This window comes from Lepisosteus platostomus, chromosome 8 (genome assembly GCF_059453375.1).
Source record: "Lepisosteus platostomus isolate fLepPlt1 chromosome 8, fLepPlt1.hap1, whole genome shotgun sequence".
Classification (NCBI taxonomy): Eukaryota; Metazoa; Chordata; class Actinopteri; order Semionotiformes; family Lepisosteidae; genus Lepisosteus; species Lepisosteus platostomus.
This window is the reverse complement of record NC_142618.1, coordinates 43101989-43116679: the sequence shown is the minus strand read 5'-3', so window position 1 is coordinate 43116679 and position 14691 is coordinate 43101989. Positions and strand designations below refer to the sequence as shown.

Here is a 14691-nt window from a genome sequence, read left to right as displayed (position 1 = left end):
TGGGGTACAGTATGTGAAAAGACAAATTCCTAATACAAGAAATTGTACAGTATGTGGCCAATAAACTGATCTTATTTTATCTCTGTATGTATAATCTCACACATTTTGAAAAAATATATATTTTCTATGATCTTAAAGTTCATGTTTGTCAAGCTCTACACATGTAAGGGAAGGAAGCTACAGTTTCAAAGGACCTACAATGTTTGGTACCTACTTTATTCAGTGCCTATATGTTTATCATCCTATCATGTGGAATAAGGAATTAACTGCATTTTTCACATAGATGACTTTTTCAACAACACTGATGTAAAACTGTATTATCATAGATACAATCACAGTTTATTGTGTTCTAGATTATTAATAACAACATTGATTGCACATGGAATGCACAGTAACTTTAAATATCACTCCCCAAACAAAAGATAGCCTGACATTAATTTACAACAGATAACTCTCTTCGGTTCACTTTTCTCCACATAACGTACTGTAAGTGTTGGAATTTATTTGGTAGCTTGTCTGGACATACGGTCTGACGTGAACAATAGCCTGGTAACAAGTTTTTTAGTCTGTGTTTGTGTGGAAACCTTAAATGATACACTTTAGCAGAGCCCTGTCCTGTCAGCACATCACACTCCGTCTTCAGTGTAATGTCATCATGGCCTGCCATTCACTTTGTACAAAAAAGGTTTTCATCGGGTGATCAGTCCATGCTGCAAAAACAAAATATTGTTTTACAGAACATTGTGGTTACATTTTTAATAGTTATACACTTATTGCTGTGCTTGACAACATAATTGATAGATTTGCATATCCACTGCACATTTTAGGTGCCTAGAGCACAACCATGTGTTCAATGTTCTGAGGTACAGCTTCATGGATCTAAAGTACAGTACATTTCTGTGTCTGGTTTTACTCAGCTCTCTATGTACAGTAGGTATGATGTTAAAACCCTTTGACAGGAGATACAGTATATGGACAAAGGGAATATATTGTTGTACTGTAGCTGTGCCTACAATCTTCCATTTTTAAGTAATGATGATGTTTGGGATGAAACACATGAAGATGTTTGTATTAACTATTTTAAGAGCTGTTTGATAGCCAAGAAAATAATTGTAAGTTTAACAAACTGGGAGCACTTAAATCTTGGACCCGTTTTGAAAATAGCACAATAATAGCATAGTTCATGCACATATTTAGAGGTAGCCATAAACGCATTTGTAAATGTAAAAATAAAAAGGTTCCAAGATCTAAAACATTCCGCTTTTATTTTAATTAAAAACAGTTCAGCTAACACATGAATGAGCTTGAGAATCTTGTATGAAAAACAACAAGCTACTGTAAATAGCCAGTATTAATAAATTATGGAAAGCATACAGTAGAACATACAGTATCTTAAAAGAATCAAGAGGATAGCCCTACCAATAGGGAACGTAATTTCTGAAGCTTGGATGTATTGTCAATGATTTTTTCTTGGTAACTTACAACAGATATTGTGTTTTTAATCCAATGATCAGATCCTTTGACCCTTTATAAAAGCTACATACTGTACAGTACATGCTTTAGACTGCACAGTGTGAAAACCTACTATTTTGTATTTCAATGTGTGTGTTCTTCAGTTTTAGGCATATTATTATTATTTTCATCAGCTGTCAGCACTGAAAACCCCTTCACACGATATTCAAAATTTGCCCACTTATCCACTTGATTTCTTGCCTTATGGAGAACCTCTGAATGGGAGCTGTGTGGAAGAAAGGTTAGATTTGAACACAGACAGCAAGATTAGACTCTCTAGAGCAGGGGATTCAAAAGGCTTGTCTTGCAGGCCCAGACACTTGCTGGCTTTTATCCCCATGCCACAGTTAGATAATTGAAGCCTTACTTGATCTTAGAAGCTGCTTCATTGGAATACAGTATCTTCATTTTGTTTCACAAGCTTGGGATTGTACTTCACTTACAATGAAAACTCCAACATATTTAAGAGCTGGGAACAGACAGTTCAAAATAATCTAATTATTATTAAGTCAATGAAGGGTTTGACTGTGTAACTGAGGGCTCAGTTTAAATAAAAAAACAGCAGGTGTGTGAGTCACCAGGATCAGGACTGGGAACCACAGCTGTGGATTGCAACCTTTAGGCAGCTGTGTGGAACAGTCTGGCCACTTTATCTGCTTACATTGTACATTTCCTAATCACCACTGCTGCTGTACCATTGAGCAACATACTCCGCTTAAATTACTCAAGTGATTTATAATGCCCTGCTATATAAATTGGTTTCAAGTTCACAATTGTTGATGTTAATCTATCCTCATGTTACTTAATTTACCAAATAAATATCAGATCAAGAAAGTAAACTACATGATTTACAATAGGGAACATAAAATGTTTGATTTGTCTATTGTTTTTTTTTAATCACGGCAGACATCCACCAGATACAAATTCATCAGACTTCACCAACAAGATGAGTTTTTGCATTAGACTACAAAAAGGGAGTCTCACTCAAACCGTAAGCATGTGAACTCTTGATTCATTGCTTTTGGAAAAATTGTAGAATCCATTTGGTCAACAACTGCAGACCGAAAAATGAGAGAAAACAAGAGACAGGAGGCCTCATTTTCTGTGTTGGCAAAAAGTGGGAAATAGCCCATTTCATTTGCACTCTTTTAGGCTGGCAGTGCCTGCAACTTCCATGCCAGAAAAAACAAGAACCAGAAAAAAAGTTATTGAAATAAAATTGCATAAAATTACATCACCCACAATATACAGTAGTAAAAGACTGACTGAATTGCAAAGGTACAGTATATGAAATTTACAAGGGCTTGATGTAGTTATAGATAAGTAGACCTGGGTGCTTGGTACTGTTTGAAGGATTCAGTAGAGTTAGGGAAGTATCTTCTTTCAATTTAAATATTTATCTTATTTCGCTATTTTAAATCACACAAGTTAATTTCTGGAAGTCTAGATACTCCATCTTCGTAACAAGATTTTTAATATTGTCAAAAATAAGGGGATATGCTGTTACTTTGTTAACAACAGACTAAATTCCGAGTTCCTTTGCAGTTTGCAAATTACAACAGATATACAGTATACCTTTAGACTCTTAGATGTGCAATTATACAAGAACATGAACGTTTTAGAGATTTTTGTCTAAAGGAGATAATACTTGCTCCCACCGTGAGACTGGTACTGTAGTCAGCACAGAAGTAAGTACCTCCATCTGTTTCTCTGATGTTAATTATGGTAAGCGAGCAGGAGTTGGACTGGCTCGATTTCGAGGCTGCAAATCTGTTTCCGAAGTTGTCTGCTGTTCTCCTTTCACTTTTCGAAGCAAAGTAAAGAATCCACTCAATCGTGGAGCCCTGTTGTCGGTACCAGTGAATACTTTCACGGTCGATGTTCGTTCCTTCAAGTTTACAATTCAGAATTGCGGTCTTTCTTAGCTGTTTAGTCATCAAATACGGAGACTGGACAATCACTTTTCCTTTGCATTCATCTGAAAAACAATATTAGAATGGAAACTTATTTTCAGCTAGCCAGTGAAGAAGCTAAAAAATATTTAATGTTATAATATTAAACGTTGTACTGTAAATTATAGATTAAAAGAGGACAAACCTGTCCTTTAAATGTTAACTTTGTTAATGTTTGTTAAGTTACAAGCCTATATTAGCCTTTATAAGCTTTTAATTGACTTTATATTAAAAAAGATTAAAGCGATGTGTTTTAACGTCAATGATTTCCGTGTTCTATATGGTAGAAAATGCTAGAGAATGCGGCTGTAAACTCGGATTAAAGAAACAAAATAATAAATTGCGCACTCACAAACGTGAAACTGTGTCAACAGATTAAATCGAAGCAATTGAGTGTGAAAAGTTATGAGAAAATGTATCTTTAATTTTATTTAGTGAATGGACAGTACAAACAGTTAATTGTTACTGTACCTACCTGGCCAAAATATCACCACCAACAAAAGGTAAAGAAGCATGATGTACAGTACCAGACTGTCATACAGTGCGGCCTCCAAAACTAATGCTTCTCAGAACGCTATGCATATTGTACTGTATATTGCAGTCAGTGTTTCATACACATCCCGTTTGTGGTTTACTTCACGCACTCACTGCACTATTAATATCCAGTTGTAAAAGGGAAGATAAATATGCATTGATAGTTTTCAGGAAACGGTGTTTTAATAAAGGGACCCCTTAAGTTTTTCATAAAAGTCACTCTTGTATGAGCTTTACGCTGTCCAGTGCGACGCGTTAGATAATACAAGTTTAATTACTTCGGACTCCAATTCATTAGAGGATTAAAAAAAAAAAGCCCGGTGTGGAAAGATATCGGAACTCTTCTTGCGGCACCGAGATACACTATGTGAGTTGTCGAAGGTCTTTTTGGAGAAACTACGAGTCTGCTGCTTTGTGTGTCTGTATGTACTGTAAATCAGCCTAGATCTTTTATTATGTGCACCACGGTTACAGTTTTATTTGTAATAAACCTCGGTCCAGGTCATGGTGTCGTACTTGCCTTGTTACCAACGGGTTTGGATCAAACTGTTATGGTGGTAATTAAGGTTGTTAATGGTCCAGGCGCTCTGTGGCAGGATATAAACTCAAACACTTTAACATATTTTTTTTTTCGCTTTTTTGGAGAAGAGTTGATGAGATGTAAAGCCGTTAATGTAATCTATGGGATTAGGAAGGTCAAAAGGATAAAGTCAAAGACGTACTGGAGAGAATTCTAAATCCGGGCATAGTAAAAAGACACTAAAGCTACAGGCTATCTGTGTTGTACAAAGACAAACATGCATCTGTATACACGAACTTTCGAACTCTCCTGAATTCTTTTTTTAATGATCTGAAACGAATTGAAAATCACACACCTTTACTACGTTAGGTTTCACATTCGTGGGTAAAATGACTACAATATGTTTTGAGAGGATTACATTTGCAGGGACTCTTGGATAAGTGAGGTTTTGACCTCACTTATGGCCCACACTTTCTAAGACAGGAAAAAGAGACCAGAATCCATAATATCATACAGTATAATAATAAATCCCAGAGTAGGTGATAGGTTATTAAATACTTGCAACGCGCAAGGTAAATCTACTGTAAGTCTACGTTAGCGTTTTGTGCTACTGTACCTACTGTATGTAATACAGGTTTTATACAGTACTTCCAACCACTTGGTACCTGTATGCTAACGTTTTCCTGTAAATTAATTTTGATTTTGCGTCGCATTTGGCCTTGTATCCTAAATATCAACTTCTACAGTCCAAATTCGTTTTTTTTTTGTTTAGTTTGCACTTTCTTGACTGACGTGGCCAATACATATGAACAATGTGCGATCCCAAGAGGCGCAGAAATAAAAGCCCGCATCTTGGTCTGTAACGCTGTTTATTCTAAGAGTGCACAAATTCTTGTCATTCCATTTCTTGGCAAAGAATCTCGCTTTTCCGTCGGTGTTCGTCTCCTGTTTTGCCTCCGAAGCGATATAGAGCAGCCACTCCATTTTGCCACCGCTTTGCGTTTGACGGTACCAGTGAATGGGTTCGTCTTTAAACGACTCTTTTTCCACTTTACATGTCAGAGACACAAGCTGATCCCTGGAAACACTGACAGATATTTCAGTGTTTGTGATAGAAAACCCGGAGCACCTACCTGTGAAAGTAATGAGAGCATTAAGTTACGCAGCGTTGTTTTATTTAGTGAACTCTTTTTTTTTTTGTTACTTACCGCACCAAAATATTGCCAACAAGAAAAGGTGAGGAATCATTCTGTAGCCTACCAGGCCGCAGTAAAAACCGTCCTCAAACCCGTAATGCCTCTGAGATCTTTTTGCATATTTCTGCCAGTCTTACAGACTAAGCAGAGCGTCTGCGGTTAACAGCTGACACAGTCACTTTTTTCCGCATTGCGACATCTACAGTATTTACAATCAGAAGCATTGTAGGGATTTTTATAAACGAATTTTCATATACAACACAGGGATATTAAATCTGACTACAAATAACATCCAAATAGATAATATTGTAAATACCCCCTGTGAAATACTGTAGTTTGCTGCATGTACAAGTACACTGTATCTTTGAAAGTTCATTACCACACTACCAGTAAACAATACTGTATACTCTACCCACGCTAAATATTAGAACCTATCCCATTAACACAGCACAAATGAAAAATAGCAAAAAGATTGGTGCATCTGGTGTATTTGAATATTTAGAAGGAGCAAGCAACATTACTTGGTTTTGGCGCAACTTGTGGGCAGTCAACAGAACATGCAATTGTTTAGGTTTGCTATTTGCAAAGACACAGAAAATGTGAAATTATACAAGGAGGAGTAAAGGTGAATATAACCTAGTCACACAGTAACTATACTGTAACTCAACTCCCAGTCATGTTTTGGCACTTCTGAATGCGCTCGTTATTAATCGTATAGCTTTAAAGCCGTTCAGTTGAACTTGAACCTGAATTCTGTTTCAACTGGGTAAGTTTTTAAGTTGCTCTATGATGTACTGTATGTGGTGTGAACTTTTAAAATTGGTGCATATAGTTTGTCCCCTTTTTACGCCTGCCTTTGTTTATTATTAAGGCTAGATCATGTCAATTTCATGCTATTTGTACTATTTATTTTATTTACTTCTTCTTATTATTGTAATAGAAACACGTTCGCTTCTTTTCGAACTACAACCGGGGAAAAATATTCCCTTGAACTGTGTTAATATTTTTTTTAACAGATACAGTATGAGTAAGCTTGGAAAAAAAAACACGGATAAGATACACAAGCAAAGCTTCTTTTATACTGTATATACTGTATACTGTAGCATTTAATGTAGCATGGGTTTATGAACTATCTGAGACTCAGATGATAAGAGCTACCGATAGTTACCCACAAAAACGCATTTCAATCTTTGACATACACTGCTGTACTGCATTATACTACATTCTACACTTAATTCTTCTGGGATATTTTATTGACCTTTCACCCATTTTGTTATAAACCAACAGTTAATCCCGATAAAGATTGTAGTACTAAAAGTAACCTTTTAGCGCTTTAAGCGAGTAGCGAGGAATTAATGATGATGGCAAGGAAAACTTGATTTGACTGCTAAATGTGATGAATTAGGTAACACAACACTTAATGATATTTAAGTAAAGTTTACCTTGAGTTGCTTGTAACGAAGCCTTTGCAGACTCTGATTAATGTAAAAAATGATTAATAACGATTAGAAGGATTATCAAAAAAATTAAAGAAGATCTTTGTATATATATTGGAGAATGGTGATGTACTGTATCCTAAAAACGTCAATCACAAACTACAGTATGTGGAAAAGCAAAGTTTAATTTAAAATCTGAACCTAAACAATGGGAATTTTGTTCGTCGTGAGCAAATACATTTCCAAGCAAATTAGAGAAGCCGCGGTTATTTTAGTTTATTTTTGTTCTGTAATCATGAATACGCGTATTTCTTTTGGATACTTGACGATATTTCAATGGTTTTGTTAGAAACACCGCATTTCCTGTGAGAAGTAATAAAAATCGTTATTAAATTGTACTCACCTTATGCAATTGAGCTAGTTTAACGTTTATAATCTTATTTTGCCTTCTGATATCTGTAACCGCCTCAAGTGAAAATCCGAATAAAAAAATAATTTTCTCAAATTACAGCACATGTACAGTAAGTAAAACAAAATTTATATTAGATACGATTAATCATTCGTTTGTATTTTATTATTTTTCCAGATTGAATTTACAATTAATTCAAAAATTATTTAAAATAAATTATGGTTTTGATTGAGAAAACAACAAAAGTAGTTAATAGTTACTTACTAGTAAAACTGTAGTTAATAGTAGGTAGTGTATTTTAACATTTGTCAGCGGAAGACTAATATTTTTACTCGTATTAGGTGGTTTCCGGTTTATTTGCAAGAGAAAAAAGGTTTTGAGTTTAATAAGCTAAACATTAAAATGGCATCGTTAACAACGGTTTATGTAAAAACGGTCTATCCCAGTTTCTTTTATATATATATATTTAGATTAATATGTATATACACCCGTAATTTATAGTAAAACCAAAATCTTACTGTTTCTGGATGATAAGCGCAAAACATTTAGATGAATAAAAAATCATAGTGCTATACTGTAGGCTTTTATTATATTTCTATTTTGCTCATGTGAGGGTGCATATACTGTTTACTGTAGTTTTTATGGTTTTGCAGTCAATACTAGTTTCCGTTAATCACACTCGATGATTTTAGGGATTGTTCAATTATTTTAAATGATGTTAACGAAATTATCTCGTCTATATACTAAAAATGAAGTGTATAATTTAAAGAAGGTACAGTACCACACTTTGTTTTATACAGTAATTTTACTTTTTAAGGTGAGCCCTGAAACTGGATTTCTGAAGCCCAGTTGATCAGCACCATGGACAGTTCTTCACTGATAATGGCGTAATTTCCGCTTCAGTAAAGCCGGATAACACTGGGCTTGTCACTTGGTCCCACGGTTTTAACGTTAATTTAATATTAACATGTATTAAGTGGTTTTTAGCCTTCACAAAATCAATATCTGTCTTAAAAGTTTAGGTATAACTGTATCTAGAATTCCTCAGGAAGGAACACTTATGAAATGAATTGGAATGCGATCTTTGTTGAAACGATTACCATTTCTGAAGAAATCTGCAAATCAATTTGCATATCTTTTTGACACTATGTAACGGACAGAGTATTCAGTGAAAAGTAAAGAGTAACGAAAAAACGTTAAACTATATTGAACATGTTTTATGATGATAATATGTTGCAACGAGATTCAAATGCTGCTGTTTCTACGTCTGAATCTTAAATTGTTTTATCCAAGATTAGTTTCCTCCTATTAAGCAGTCTTGTTTTCTGTAATGTAATTCTGCTTAAATGTTTAATAAGATTCGGACATCTCTTAGAAATGTAAAGACCTACAGTATGAATTCAGTCTTGAATAGATGGTCTGTCAAAGTTAGGTTTCTGATTCTATATTTTACATCATTTTAAGGGTATAGGCATTCTAAGTGTTCCGGAGGTAATTTGGAGCAATTGTATTAATAAAGTAATTTCAGGCCTAATTAGAAAACCATATTTATGATTTCACGATTTACTGAAAACGTATTCAGCACAGTAGCAGTAATGGTTGTGAATTAACTCGGGCGCCAATACTTACAGTAGGTCAGCGAGTGTGTATTAATTATTTATCATGGCAAACCTTACCATTACATTTATGATACTTTTAAGGCTGTTATTACTAACAGGATGTTACATTTTTTTTTCACACTGCATTTATATATATATAAACTATTCATAGCTATATCACTTGAGAATTTGAGAACGAATTTGCGTTACTATAACCTGCTTAATATTAAAACTAATAGCCGTTAATCGCCTTCTAGCGTAAGATTTATATTACTTTAATTATAAAGAGTAATTTATATCACTTTTTTCTTTAATGGTCTACGTTTGGCAAACAAAAACTGATGACAACTGTCATAGGACAGATTAATTCTAATTTAATATACATTCTATTGTTATTAACTTAATTTAAGGTCAAGCTTCAGGCTAAATTATACTAAGGATCATATTGTAGCGAAGATCGTTTCCAAAGTTCTAGTAGTTCAGGAGAAAAACATGTGACTATTCTTGCTTTAGAAAACAAATTATCGCTGATGTTGCCAGAAGGTGGCGCCAACGACAACGAATAAAACCGAATTTCTGTATGTCGATCCTACCATTTGAAAACAACAAACGCAGATGGAAGCATGCCTACGGAATGAACTGGATGTTTGTGACTGATGTGTTTAAGAACTATTCTTTATTCACTTTTAAATAAATAAACATGAACATGTACATCACAAAAAGATTTATGAGACTACGTACACTAGAATGGAAATTCATCTGTAAGTGAACAGATAAGACAAAGGAAACTATATTAACAGTTAAACGTATTGCATAACCAATTTCTAACCCCATCACCTCTCCAATAGTCTGACAATTAAAAAAAATAAATACATAAAATGTAACGGAACACACAACTCAAGAAGTTTGTATACTTTTCCAGCATGACTTTGATTGAAGATTATATTTGGATGTTAGGAAAATACCTTTCCAGTTCTATTCTGTGATTTTATGACTGGGGAGTCACTGCTGTATAGATTGCTACATTTGCTTAGTTTGTGTTTTGTTTCTTTCAAACAATAGTCCATTTTACACTATGTTAGAATTGTATTATACACCCAGTATCTTAATTGATATATTTGTTTTGGCAAAAGAGCAGCAAGTCTTGCTCATGAGTAAAATCAACCAAATGTCATCTTAGCCACACATTCAGCCTTAAAACTACAGAGAACACTAACAACAATGCAAGATAACATTTATGTCTGAAATAAAACATTTAAAAGTCTGTGTAACACTTAAGTTTTAAATAGGATATACCACCACAGATTACTGATAAAATCTGCTGCAGAGCAACAAAATTAATACAATACACTTAGTGCAGAAAAGATAAGGTCATTTTTTCTTAAGGAGGAATTTCATTTGTCTTCACAGTTAGGGGTTACATGTGGGATCACCATAGCTCCAACAAAGCACAAATAAATGTGTTGCTGCTTTACAGGTAAACAAACAAAAACATACTCATTTATTGATTTCAGAAGAATGTTAGACCACAGCCTTGCATCATGCTCTGCTATTTTCTTTGCTAATTTATCTATTCTCTTACTGTGTCCACACTTTAGGGTCGTTTCAAAAATCACCCACTTTCAACTGTCTGATAAAGGATTCCCCACAACATCACAGACAGCAGTCTGAGCTGGTTTTGTTCTGAAGTCATTCTGACTGGTTACGCCTCCTGTAGGTTCTGTGGAACAGTGCTTTACTCTAGGTGCTGAGTGAAGTTCTCTGGAAAGAGTCCCTTCTGAGTAATGTCCCCATTCTGTAACCAGTCGGGTTCTTTGATTCCTGTCAGCCATCCGGCATCCTGAAAAGACAGAAGCACGCATTTCTGAAACTGAGTAAGGAAGTCTAAGAATGTTGCCTCTAGGCTAGACATGGGGAGCTGGGTTATGTTATAAATGCTGGGTTATGTATGATGAGGTTGAGGTCTACCAATATGTTTTAAACAAATATACAGTAGCAATCTACAATCTACAATATACTGTACAGTAGCAATCACACGTCAACAGCTAGGGGGAAGGCTGCTGGTTTTGTAACTTCACAGATGTTTGTACAATGTCTTTGAAAGGCTATAAAGGCAATAAAAACAAGTTCAATGAGAAAAAAAATGCTGTCCTACAAGTTAAAAAATGTTAGAACTTGCACCTCCTTTTTTACTATCTGACTCTCTTAGCAATGTAATTGCCAAGACTTTGTAGCATTGAAAGACATCACACCTCAACATAATTGGTGATACCTGAGTTAATTCATTTCAAAGATATTTGAAAAATAAACTGGGACTCACATAAAAGACACATTACATTCGGAGCCCACAAAAACAATTCTAGCCCTGTAATCATATTGACAAACTGTTGTTTAACAGATCTCAAACTAAATTTCAGGTGAACCAGGTGTCTTTTGGCTTTTTGCTCCACTTAAGCTCACAGTTACACAACTATTTTAATTGTTTAATTAACTGCACACATGTAATACAGCAATACAGACTCTTTCATAGGAAACAGTACCTTTAAAGCTGTTAATCTGGAGCAATGGTTTTTGAGTCATCAACTGCAAAAGACTTCTGTATAAGTAAATAATTAGGTTGATTGTTTAATTTGTTTACTCAGGCTGAAGCAAAAAGCAGAAGACACCAGACTCTCTAAGCTTAGACCCCATTTTTAGAAACAAGAAAATAAGAAACAACAAATGACTGAAAAATAAAATGAGTGAAAACAATGAATACATTTATTAAATGTTAGTGTGTTGAGTATTTGAACTGGTTAAGAGATGCTAGACAAAAGGTATTTATTAATGGAAAACCACCAAAGAAGGTGTAATTGCAGTATTTTTATCTATGTGACAGCATAGATGTATGATGTTAAGTGCAGTTCATCTAGTGCATTAACACATGGATTTGATCTCTCTTACCTGGTCTTCCACAGTTTCAGAAGGGATAACTAATACAACATCTCCCTTCTTCAAGTTCAGCTCATCTGTGTTTGCAGCTTCAAAGTCATGCAATGCTTCCACCTGCAACAGGAATTTGTAAGTTTGTAAATTGTTGTATTCCAGTTCTGAGTTATAGTATCACACACATGTACGTCTTCTATGGGATCCCATAGAAAGCCTTCATATCAAAGTGCAACAACATAATTCTGTAACTCAGTTACTCATCATTTCAAAAGTATAAATTGAAATGTTACAATACTTCGTTGGTTTCAATTACCATGAATCCCTTGAAACCTGAAACACATAAAGTATTATATAACTACAGTATGGGTAGTGGTATTCTAGCTGTGGTATTCAATCAAAACTACAGTACATCTGTATCATAAGCTTGTGAGATACTGTAAACCTATACTTGTATATGTATAAGCTGTATGCACTCTACGATTCATGTACTGTACATTGAATAAGTTCTTTATATATACAGTAGCATGTTAACTTGAATTATTCAAAAAAATTGTCGATATCTGACAAGTCCACCTGAGGTGTTGCTCAAAATGTTGAATTCTGTTGTACAATGTTCAAGTCGATGAAAATTAGTAAGAAATGGGGTGAACTGCAAATAATGACTGTTTAGTTGCTTCCTCAATCAAACTACCAATACACAGTGTACTGGGACCTGTCATCTGTTGTAAATGAATCATGATGATGTACTGATGACGATGTGCTGTGACTACACACAAAAGCATACAGAGTGATTCATTTCTTTTGATGCCCAGTATATAATCTACACAATATACTTTTCTTTTTTAATGATGTATGATATAGCTGAAACTCTTATCTGAAAACATAAATTATCCTCTTATCTATTCAGTGTGCAACGTCAAGACAAAGTGCTATGATTGGATTAAGAGTCAGCTATCAAATTAATTTTTTTTCATACTATGTTAATGTACTTTTCACACATCTTCAGTGATGTGACCGTTGAATGAAGGCTAATACCCAGTTGAAATTATTATTTTACTCAACTATAGTAAACTACTGTAGGTGACAAAGACATTTGTGTGACAAAGTTGAGTCAAAAAGAACACACTGAAAAGAAGACAGAGCTGCATGAGGGAGATTATTTGGATTGTGTGATCTGGGAGGTGGTTTGGATGGCACTGAGTGATACCACCAGGCATGAGAAATTCGATATTTTTCAAATTTTCACCATGTGTATCATCAGGTTTTATAGGGTGGCTCTAATTACATGTGAAATGGTTTTTAATCAAAGTTGTATTTTAATGAAGAGTATTTTTGTTTTCTGAAGAACCTAAAAGCAACAGTAATTACCAAGTAATTGGTAACCATCTTGAGTTTTTTATTGATTGTGTGCACATAATAACTGTACCTTTACACACAGTGCAGTAGATGCTGAAAAATCAAAGCTTTATTGACTGCCAGTCCATTCTTTTGAAGTCCATGCCTTATTCCAGACACATCTTTTTTCAGCTCTTGTGCAGTACAAAAGAAGGAATTTAATATGTAGCAGGAATTACTTACCTTGAAGAGGAATCCTGGAGGCAGGCTTTGGGCAGAAGCAGGCTCAGTCTTTGTCTCTGCAGAGGGCTGCATGGCTCCAGGAGCTTCCATATCAACAGTTTTGTTAACCTGCTGGCTGTCCTCGGCAGGTGGTGAAGAAGCTCCTGTTTCTTGAACAGCGCTGTTGACACTGGCCTCGCCATCAGCTGCGGCCTCTTCCTTGGACACCTCTTCCTTGGACACCCCTTCCACCCCTGTCTGCAGGTCCTCCTCCTCCCCTTCATTGTTGGATGCTGGTTCAATGACCACTGAGGGTATAGGCATCTTCTCCTTGAGAAGGAACCACAAAAGACTTATAACCAGCCAAACACAGGCAGCCATGCCATAGTTAAAAGAATCCAGATGCATGTCTGACTTACTCAAAACATACCCCGAAAGGATTATCTTTTGCATGACACTGCTTCTCTTTCACTTCTCATTTATTACCCAGAACAAACTGGTCCAGCATTTTGGGTGCTTTGAAGCCAGAGATGTATGCTTGAATAAATTAGAAACCTGCAATAATAGTTCATATACCAGAGATCTGAAGCCTCCTTCTTGTATCATTGCAGAATTTATAAGAAATAATTGACCAAAAGTTAATAACAAGGTCCACAACAGCAGCCATTAGATGAAGCAGTAGATGGCTAAGAGCTCAATTTCCAGACTTGTGTTTTTGAAAGGAAAAAGCGTTAGTACTTGCAGCCTTGAAAATGTAAGGCCTTTTCTACTCAGGTCAGTGATGTTCAGCTGTGGCTGTCTCACAGCCACATTACACTGCCATCATATCATGCCATCTGAATCCAGTCATTAGACATACTGTAAATATATTCCATTCCCACATCTGCTAATGTTGGAACAATACTGGATCAATATAAAAAGTTTGGAATTTACCCATAGTATGTCATTAGTAGCACACTAAGACTCCACTGCAGATTTGAGATTTGACTGCATGACACATTCACGGTACACATGCATTTGTTGAAGAATAGATCACTTTTTATCTATTA

At 35.2% G+C, this 14691-nt stretch overlaps 1 protein-coding gene and 2 long non-coding RNA genes across 20 annotated transcripts in view; 1 reads left to right on the top strand and 2 right to left on the bottom strand.

The window, feature by feature from the left end:
* Positions 1-317: 317 nt before the first annotated feature.
* On the bottom strand, positions 318-6786 carry LOC148657370 (uncharacterized). 2 transcript variants are annotated; one of them, XR_015940954.1, is made up of 3 exons: positions 5727-6786; positions 1586-3490; positions 318-710 (listed from the first exon to the last, which is right to left on the bottom strand). It is a non-coding gene; the product is annotated as an uncharacterized LOC148657370 (long non-coding RNA). The 2 variants fall into 2 exon arrangements; XR_015940955.1 differs by having other exon boundaries at positions 318-1738; positions 3209-3490; positions 5727-6769.
* Positions 6787-8436: 1650 nt separating this feature from the next.
* Positions 8437-10379, top strand: LOC148657369 (uncharacterized). The gene is made up of 2 exons (XR_015940956.1): positions 8437-8754; positions 8876-10379. It is a non-coding gene; the product is annotated as an uncharacterized LOC148657369 (long non-coding RNA).
* Positions 9815-14691, bottom strand: part of amph (amphiphysin) — a 116432-nt gene continuing 111555 nt past the window's right edge. For all 17 annotated transcript variants that reach the window (XM_088643527.1, XM_088643528.1, XM_088643532.1 and 14 more), the window contains 3 exons: positions 13664-13972; positions 12101-12202; positions 9815-10997 (listed from right to left, as the gene is read on the bottom strand). In XM_088643527.1, coding sequence (XP_088499653.1) covers positions 10893-10997; positions 12101-12202; positions 13664-13972 — 516 coding nt within the window. In that variant the 3' untranslated portion in view covers positions 9815-10892. The remainder of the gene's footprint in view (positions 10998-12100; positions 12203-13663; positions 13973-14691) is intronic.